Source organism: Bradysia coprophila, unplaced genomic scaffold, assembly GCF_014529535.1.
Source record: "Bradysia coprophila strain Holo2 unplaced genomic scaffold, BU_Bcop_v1 contig_187, whole genome shotgun sequence".
NCBI lineage: Eukaryota > Metazoa > Arthropoda > Insecta > Diptera > Sciaridae > Bradysia > Bradysia coprophila.
In genome coordinates, this window is record NW_023503450.1 from 140,405 (window position 1) to 151,128 (window position 10,724).

Below are 10,724 nucleotides of genomic sequence, written 5' to 3' on the forward strand. Positions count from 1 at the left end.
TTCTTTGTCAATGTGAATGTTTTTACATTGCCATTCGTCTTCGTCTCTCAATCGTAGATTCAGTAAGTACGTCTAATGGGAGCGAAGAGATCGAACATCCACCATTTGACGGTGCAGCTGAAAGTATTCGCCACGAAGCAAACGAAGCTCATGAGAAGTTGTCACTGCCAGTCCTATTAGCGAATAATGACTGCCTGGAGTCTTTTACTAAAAATGCATCAGGACGGAAGAGGCAGTTTATTCTCTGCAAAGTTTGCAGAGATTTTGAAGATGTCGCTAGGAAACATTCATCAAATCAGTTGGTTCCATTCGCAACTGGTATCGTAGTGGATTGTCAAAAAAAACTGGAACGAGTTGTTGACCATTTGGAATCTGCTCAGCATAGAGAAGCAACCTTAGCAAAACGTAACCGGGAATTGTGGGAAGCTCGCAGCGAACGACACGAATGGAGAAGATATTTGACTAAGGAGAATGAATATTTGATTCAAGAACTGACGAAGATGGCTGTCGATGTATACAATGACGCTCTACATGGTACGCTTCCATGCTTTAATTGGGCCAGTAGATCCCTAGCATGCAAAAGAGGTGAACATCTTGTGAAACATTTCAGTGAAAAGGGTGAGAAGTGAATTTCACAACTACGCCTTTTGATCGAACTAAAATAATCTCATTGTAGGATTTGACGTCGACCTACCTCCTTTTGAAATAACTGACAAAATTCTACGGTATCGTAACCCAAGTGGATACAACGAGATGTTGAAAATTATCGCGAACATTGAAATGGCTAAAATTATTGAACGCATAAACAAAAGTGTCTGCTACTCAATCCAAATCGATGGCAGTGTCGATAGAACTCATAGCGACAACAAATTCACTACTTTACGCTTCATTGAACGTGATGGTAGCATTCAGAGCATTTTCCTTGAAGTATCGTCACCAACACAGAATGGCGCTCACGGTTTACTGGAAGCAGTGCTATCAGCGATAAAGAAACTTATTCGAGAGAATTTAGTATCGGTCACAACAGATGGTGAATCTGCTAATTCGGGCCCAGCAGAAGGGTTGTGGAAATTGTTGGAAGACGAACTGGGACGTAAAATTCTCACAATGTGGTGTACTTGTCACCGATCAGATCTGGCTTTAGAGGATATGGAAGACGAGGTTTCTGGAATTACGTTGTGGAAGTCAAATATCATAGCTTGCGCAACATACTTTCGTACATCGAAAAATCGCACTAAGCTTCTTGAAGAATGTGCAAAAGCCATTGGTATCGATTCCCTAGCATTTCCAGCACATAACGAAATACGATTCGCCGAGCATGGTAAGAGTCTACTGAAAGCCATCATCCGAAATTTAGCCGCATGCAGAAAAGTGTGGTCGAAGATAGCAGAATCTTCATCATATGATTACACACGAAAAGATAGATTGAAAGCTTCCACCTTTCTCAATACATGGAAGGTCGATTCTGTTCAATATAAACTGACGGCGTTTATGTACGACATTTACGATGTGTTCACTAGTTTGCAGAAGGGTTTACAAAAATCGTATTTAGTTTTGCCCGACATTCTAACACTACGAGACGGTGCTTTGAGAAAGTTCGATGTTATTATCAAAGGACCATTCCCTGGAGGAGAGGAGGAGAAAGCATTGAAAACAATTTCAGAAAAAAATGCTATGGTTTTGAGTAGTTGTTTCTCTTCGTCGTCAAATAAGAGGTCAGAATTTTATGAAATTCGAGATAAGGTTGCTCGGTCATCCAGAGACTACTTATCACAACGTCTGAACGTAGATCAAGAAAACTCCATTCAACTGATGAAAAATGTACTCTCTGCTAAAACGTGCGCCACTTTCATTCATCATTCTGTCAATGCTTTGAAGTTATTTATTCGCAAAGACGATGAAGAAAAAGTAAATGCTCTGGTGAATGACATCTGTGAACAATGGCCAGTACTGGAGATTATTCCACGATTGGAAACTTCTGATATTGGTCTCTGCTACAGCGTTCGATTACGCCAAATGTTTGTAAAATCACGAGGTGAACTCCAATGGCTACTTGGTGCTTTTGCGGTCACATCGCCCCATAGTATGAATACTGAGCGAGCGGTGAGTCATTTTAACAAAAATAAAACGATTCACCAAGAAAACTACGAGCTCGATCGTGTATCTCAACGATTAAATATTTCATTAAATTGTGTTGGGACGGCATATTTTGATCCACGGCCAGCAGTAACAGGATTCCTTGACAAAACGGAACGTCGATTTCGACCAGCCGACATAGAAATATACCAAACACATGATTTTACGAGGAAGTTCTTTAGAAAGGAAACTACTGTATAAACGGTAACTGTTTGAACTATAATTTTAATAAAGAAATGGTATTTGCAAGATTTGTTTGATTCAGGATCGGTCGTGAACATGAACCAATGAAGAAATTGAAGTTTAAAATAGAGAATGTGAGGCTTATATGTTACTAGGAATTATAGCCGGAAAAATTCTGAAAGTTGAGCTAATCTTAAAAATTTGAAGTAAATATAAAAACGACTCGCATTGTGACAGACTATGGAATGATATCTCCAAACAAGAAAATTCGTTGGTCAAATCTTCGAACAAGGGATTCCAGGGAGAGAACTTAATTAAAATAAAGTCTGTGATAACTCTTTTATTCACCCAAGAACACTCGTTTTAGGTTTTGTTTTGACTTTGGACCCTTGAGTGCAAAAATATGGGCCCCTGACAAGATGCGGCGACACTGCAAAAAATCCTTACTTTAGTCCCTGGTTTAAAGTGTGCTCACACGTCTAAAAAAATGTACCAGCAAGGCAGTAATGTACTATTACAATACATTAATGTCAAACAATACATCGCATCTCATCTACTTTTCAGCTAAAACATTTTGCCCATTCAATTTATATGAGATTCAATCTATTTACTGATTTATAAGTACTTTGATCACCCTAATGTATCCGAAAACATACAATAATTGGTGAACGTACGGCTTACTTACGGATAGTGAAGATCAAATGATTCACTGCATTTCAGGTATTACAAACAATAACTTTTGATAAGTAGCGGATATATACTTTTAGTGTGGCATAGTTGATACATTGTCATCGCTCATTAACACTTCTTGACTCGTTTGATATAAACCAAGTCAAAACAAAATAACATAAACCGACCTACATGCCCATTTGTGCTATTGTAATACATATATTTTTGTGATATATGAGACTAGCAAGTCAATATTTGATTGTATTAATTGTCCAAATAATTATCAAAAGTATTTAAATATAGAAAAATTACCATTTAATAGTCTTATATCGCATAAATTTCGGATTTCATATCATCAAAATGTAATTAAAGTTTGTTAATGTCGGTTGGACGTGCACACAATATATTGACGATAAAATTTATTGTCAAGAATTGGCAATTGATGGACACACTACCATACATTTACTTGCACATATATATTGGCTTCCAATTCAAAATATTAGTCATTATCGTTTCTGGAAAATTGCAACGTTGTCATATCGCATTTATCTGTTTTGATATGCACTTCGAAATGCAAACGAAACTTTATTATGTTATGTGGATGATAAATATTTAACAATAATCGTTAAACACAAATGTGTTTAATTTCTTTGAAAAATCATATTCACCAATCGTTAATTTTCGAATTGTGAGATAAAAATGATTTTGGAATATTTTTTGACTTTGGTGGCACATCTGCTGAAGATGTAATAATTTGCACATTAAACTGTAATCTAAAGGAGTAATAACAATGCGTTTATTTGTTGAGAATAGTGGAAATTTACTGTAGAAATTTTGCAACAACCGAAAATCCAGCAAATGTCATAATACTTAGGTATACACAGTATGTACAGCATATTCTTACCTGGACAAAACTTTGGTCGTTTTAAGAATTTGAGAAACAAAAAACTCGTTCTGATAATTCTTCCATCATGATTTACAATTACTAATTGTCAATTAGGAACTTATCTCGCCTTCATTTTCGTAAGACAGATTAATTGACTAAACAATGCGTAAAACCTCCACAGATTGGTTGTTTAAATTTATGTCGCTTATCCCTTACCGCAATTTGTTACAATGCGAATGCATGTTTTATTTCACATCAACCAGTGGCCCAGAACGTATCGGAAATATTCAGATTAACTCTCCAATCCGTACGATCGTTATTTTATAAATATTTCACCTTGGGAAAAATCATAATCAACCAAACAATTGATTGAGCCGCAATGCTGAGGCGTTAAAGCAAATAACAAGCCAGACACTTCCCCTTATCCAAAATTGAGTTAATATACAACAACAATAACGAGCACGAAATATTGAAAATATTTAGGGTGCATTTGATGCGCATGATAAATAACATTCGAATTATTAGTCAGTCGTTATTATAATGTACTGAACAGCACTAAATATTCAATGGTAATAATAAACTCAAGAGAAAGGGAAACAAAACGAACAAAAAATAATAATAATGAAATTTTAAATAGAAATATTATATAATTAGGGGAGATTGAATATAATCGGAAAATAAATAAATAAATACGAGAGGTATATACTCTCAACTTATATATACCACGACTCTTGTCCCGGTGATATGATCATCGTATACAGCTATAAATACGAGAATTTGTAAACTTCTTTCTGTTGTATATAAATTTCCTTCTTTTATTCCTGCAAAAGAGGGATGCATTGTTGTATACAACAATGCCCGTTTACAACGGCTCTGTTGACTTGATACACGTGCTAATCAAAATAATGGGATCATGTGTGTGGAAAAATGTTTCAGGTAAAACTACATGATTGGGATTAGATAATCTGTTGTCATCTGCGGATGATTTTATGTTATTATTAGTTTGTTTATTATGGTCAATAGGCATTGAGAATTCAGTTGCATTTTTTTTTATTTCTTGTAATAAATTGGAGGAAAAAATATGAAAAAGGGGTGAGCCATTTTGTCGATTTTTTGTGATGAGAATTCACTGTCACAATGAGTCACAATATGCAGCAGATTCGCGTTTGATAAATTTTTACTTTTTATAAATACTTTACGTATAACATTCTCCTTAGCACAACAAGGCATAAGTATCAAGGAAAGTACTCCCAATGTTTGCGAAATGTCGATAATAATTAAAATTTGAGGTAGAACATGGAAATTGACTCCCCCATATAAAATATATGGAACCTACATTAGAAAGTCGACTTATAAACCACAACTAGATAGCTAGATTAGAGTTTTTGGGAAGCTTCTTTCGTTTAGAAGCAGGAACCCAGATCATAGATCCTTTGTTCCCTACACCTTACTACTTCTATTAGGGCAATTTTTCTGTTTTTTATAAGAAATCGTTAAGGCACTTGCCATCGAATGATGGTAGATCCTCATCTTGGAATTCATGATACCCTAAGGTGCGAAACCTGAGATTGGTATATAGCGGACAATCGCTTATGATATGCATACTATGCATACGAGTCTCAGGTTCCAAGCCACAAGAACTGATAGAGTCGATGGACCGATCAATTATGTGGAGAACATAGGGTGAAGATGACCCCAAGTAAGAATTCAACTTAAAATTATCTGTCGCTTTTCAAAATTTTAAAATGGATAACGATACGACAAGTTACAATCGAAAGTCTTAAGTTGAGACGCTTATTAAATGTACAACTGAGCATATATTTTTGACGTTTCATGTTGTAATGAAAGCAATTCAATTTAAGACTTCGGCTTTGCAAAAGAATAGATCACCGTTTATGTTACGTACTTTTATCATCATCAAATCCGATCCAAATAGCTCAAGGAATTACTCTATGAAAAACTTTCAATTCAATTTATTATTTACACGAAATGCATTAAAATCTTCATCCTACAAATTATACTTAAACGAAGTCTATTATTGAAGCAATAATTTCATTTGAACCTTGTAAAGCTCGGGTCAGCGATTTGATTGATGAAGCTACAACTTTATTTATTATAAAACATTTATATAAATCACATAAACGAGATTTTAATGTATCAAGGAATATGAATATATGAAAAAATACTATTAAAAGGCAACAATCAAGATATTTAAATTGAAAAATAAGATGAAATTTTAATATAAAAAGAGAAAAAAAAATTGTAATTACAAATGTGATTAATTATTACATTTTAATGTGTATTTTTGCGGTCTGAATTTAGACAAGTTTTGTAATTAATTTCCTTTAATTAACCTTCTGCAACGGGGTCTAATGCTTGATTTCATTTATTTTTTTATATTTATTGTGATGGTCTTCATAAAAATATTTTGATTTCTTTTGTTATGCCGTTTTGATAAATTTTATTAAAAGCATTTTCATTTATTATTATGATCACTTTTTTTTGTCGGTTTTTAATATTTGTATCGTTTTACGACAAGCTTAAAGAGTTATAGCAGAGGTCTCAGGTCGCCGAATGGAATATAGTTGTATGATAAATTTTTGCAGTTCTGTTATTTATGTTCGCATTTAATTTTATGTTGATGGGTTCGTGATAGGCGTGTCTGACTCAAATCAATCAATCGGTTTCCGCATAAAGAATGTTAATTTCGTAAAATATCGTATGCGTTTTTCACCGATCTATTGTGAATTGTAATAATACATAAAAAGTGTATTCACCCATTTATGGCTTCACCGGTAATCTGTATTAATTATGATCGACTTGTAATATTGAGTGTGGTGGAAAAATATAAAAATATTTTATTGTATTACCACCCACGTCCCTCTATCAAAATTTATATTTACCTCTCATTCGTAAATCAAAAATGAAATGTTATAATTAAGAACATTTTCGATGAAATTCAAAGAATGGTATTGCTCACTGCTCATTGTACTTAATACGGGATATCGTGATAGTTTGATTATTTATATTGATTATTTATATTGATTATAGTGTGGTCTGGATAAGGTGTTTTCTTCTTCAATTTAAAGTTAAATAGACTTTTTGGTTAACATTAGTCTCTAATATGAACAAAGGAAGTAACAGATTTAGTCAATTTATAGCCATATATATAGGTTAGCAGTTTCTAATCGTATCTGCTTCTTCCAAGAGCATTTTACATTAAAAAGGATCTATTCGTTCAGTCTGTGATAACTTTACCCCTACGTCTGTGAATTTCTTTATTTAAGAAGTTATAATAGCGTCTTCAGAATGGTGCGACTATTCACAGGTGACGTTTATCATCAATCATTTCAATTGTTAATGAAACAGTTCGAGAGTCAAGTGGTCTTGCAAATTGTTTCGTATATACATCGTTGAGCTTTTCCACTTGACTGTCATTGAACTGGGGAGTGAAGTATTTGACAGAATCAAACACTGAAAACTAACTACTCTGGGGAAGGTTTATGAAAACATAATTTTGCTTTCCAATATTTTTCTTAGTAATTTTTTAGAGAAAAAAGAAACCGAAACATTTAACCGGTGAGGCAAGACTCAAGTAAAATCTTCAAATTTAAATTTTAAATTCCAAAATCTATTTCTCATTCGAAACTCATTAACGAATTTTCGTTTGTATTTCTTTTGATGGGACGCGAAATCATCAGATCTGTGCTTCTATATGAACAATCAATTTAGAACATCACATAAAATAGAAAAAAAAATGTTGACGCAACAATTCTGTTTCAGCATAAGTCACTAAGAAAGATGTCTATTCGAGTGATTGGTTAAAAAAAAAAATCATTTAAAAATAAAATAATATTTCTCACTTTGCCCAGCACAACAACACACACACACGCACAAAAAATATTAATCACAGAAGCAATATCAATCATCATCATTTAAAAACAAAAAAATAAAATCAAAAAGATCGTTAAATTAGTGTAATATATTTATATAATATCGATTGATAATTAAAGATGACACATGTCAAGTTTCACCTCATGATCCACATCCTGTCTTCCAACTTCATCATCTACATTTTATTTTATATTTCATTTTCTCGATTTGTTATTCAAAACACGTTTTCGTGTACACATTTTTCTGTATCATTCATACACACCGTACATTGTACAATTGTACATCAAAATCTGTATAAAAGGAACAAATACTTCATTTTCTTATTTTTTATGAAAATATTAAATTATTATAATGTCGCGTTATATTGTTATTCATAAAAGATACCGCGCGACACTATATGCCATTATGTTCCATTCAATTTTGTTGAATTTAGAGTGTGATACTTATACATGATACGTAAGAAAAGCGGAGAGAAGAAAAAAAAAATGACAAACTAACAATAAAATCATTAATCAATACTAAATAAATAAAAACATTTATTTCATAAAGAGATGCTAATGTAAACGACCAACGAAAATAGGCGTCTTTGTGGTGTTGAGACCTATTCGGTACATATTAGACATTCAACTTTTAGTTTTTTTTTATAACGGCCAAGATTACGAAATGGACTAAAAATATTGTATTGGCATATGGTATCTTTGTAAAAGGGTGAAAATGAGGACTTAGAGCTGGGATTTCTATAATAGTTATCAATTCAATAACCAGCGCTGAAAAATTTTTGTTCGTAAATTGGCCTCGGCTTCGCCTCGGTTCAACAAACTATTTCATTTTTAGTATTATGTAATTGTTCGGAGACATTATTTGCCTTGTTTCGTTGTGCAACCTTCACATTTTAGCAAAATAACGAATTCCAAAACAAGGACATAATCTACAAAATTACAAGCTGTGTGTATGTCGAAGAAAGTACTTGAATTTATGAAAGGTCTTCGACGCATTAAAGCATGAAAAATAGATTGCAAACTTTTTGAATTGTACAAAATTGAAAAAAGTGAATGTTTACAATTAAAGTCAGCAACATTCACCGAAAGTTACTGGAAAATTCTTTCTCCGAAATGGTATTCAAATAACAAATTTGCGCATTTTAGTTATAAAAATGAAAAAAGAAATTAACGGGCAATCATTTACGCTAACCGCTAACCACGTGTAACAACCATTTTCAAATTGAAAATTAATTTGATTGAAATAACTTCATTCTCGTGAACACAAGTGTTCATTTGGAATGTGCACTCGAAACAGAAAAAAAAACGTATTTCCTCATTCAGAAAAGTACTCTCACCCAAAACACCAACTGAATGTGTTGTCGTGAATAATTTCTAAACTGATTCCACACAAGAAAATATTTACATGCAACGATTGTTTGTAATTCATCAATCGAATAAATGTAATGGAAAACTGTTGAATCACTGTGATGACTGTGATTTTATAATTCTCGTTCGTTTCATTCATAAACATTTTTTTTTTCATCATCGGTTAACGATGGAGCTTTTTACATGAAAGATATCATCGAAAATTAAAAATAAGCTAAATTGTTTCGAGTACGTCTTTGACTCTGTAGTTATTTTTTTATAAAAAAAGGAGCGAGAAGTGGCTGTCATTTATTGTGCTTCTGTTGGCTTAAGTAGGAGTATTTACACACAATATTGATGCTAGATGTCATGTCTTGTTACGTACAATGAGAGATACAAAGCCTATTTCATTGTGATTGAAAATAAAAAGAATTTTATGTTCTTGCTGGTGTATCACCTCTTACAGTTATTCTATTCGATGAAGTTGTAAGGTTCAATCTGAAGCGTTTTCTTTCCGATTAATAGGGTGTACTTACAATGATTTTTTGTTTCAATACAACTTGGAAAGTAGTATTATCCTGTTAAATTATGTATGATTAGCATTTGAATGGAGGAGTACGTACTACAGCTACTAACGCATCAAATTCGAAAAACTAACCTACACAACACTGGTTGTACATTTGAATCGAACTTAAAAAGCATTTAAATCGGGCGACCCATTATTGATTGTTTTGAATGAGTATGAAAATTACTCCGACACACATAGAAACTGCATGTAGCGAATGACTTTCAAAGAGTCAGTAACATCAGTTCAACAACATTATTCTTTTGCTATAACGCTTTATATAGTCAAATGTATTCATGAAAGGCAACTCATAATTCACACAAATAATTAAAATCAATATTTTATTTAGATTTTTTTTTTCTTTCATTAGATAAAAGAAATATCGTGAGCTTTCTTGTTTACATTTTCATGGTTTTCTTACCTCGCTCTAGTCTCAACAGTTTCATATCTAACAATTTCCGAACGAATTCTTTCGCATCTATTTTCTACGGATGTGTGTGTGTACAGAGTTCCACTCTCTCATAGCTCTACATATTTACCATTTACCATAATTAATAATTTTTACGTCTGTTCCTAACACAAGACGTTAGTTATATTAAGTTCAGCTGTATACACGATAATTAGCATTAATTTCTTTTTCTTGTTTTCAGTTATATGAAATTAACGATGATCCAAAGAGGAAGGAATTCTTAGATGATCTGTTTTCATTTATGCAGAAGAGGGGTAAGTGCTTGTAGATTATTTGCTGATTGATTGTTGGAAATTGTTTTTACAAATAAATGGTGAATATATACGTATAAACGGTGTGGCTATATAAATTGATCCATATGTTCCTATATATGGTGTACATTTTATAGTGTTTAACATGAGAATACGAATACCATCTATCCCAACTTCATCTATTTCTTTCTTGTAATTAAGCATACGTCAGTCAGTTTTGTTATGTGTGGTTCTTGTTACTACATTTTTGATGCATGTCCCTCAACAACTAAGCCTCAGCTAATGTTATTTATTCAACATTGGAATTCAATACTTATGCTATTGT

At 32.9% G+C, this 10,724-nt stretch overlaps 1 protein-coding gene across 1 annotated transcript in view; it reads left to right on the forward strand.

Annotated features, from left to right (window-relative positions):
- Positions 1-10,402, forward strand: part of LOC119075131 (protein dead ringer-like) — a gene marked incomplete at its 3' end in the record, with an annotated part of 41,283 nt that extends 30,881 nt beyond the window's left edge. Inside the window, exon 8 of the mRNA XM_037181515.1 lies at positions 10,330-10,402. Within this exon, the coding sequence (XP_037037410.1) occupies positions 10,330-10,402 (73 nt within the window). The remainder of the gene's footprint in view (positions 1-10,329) is intronic.
- Positions 10,403-10,724: the final 322 nt, after the last annotated feature.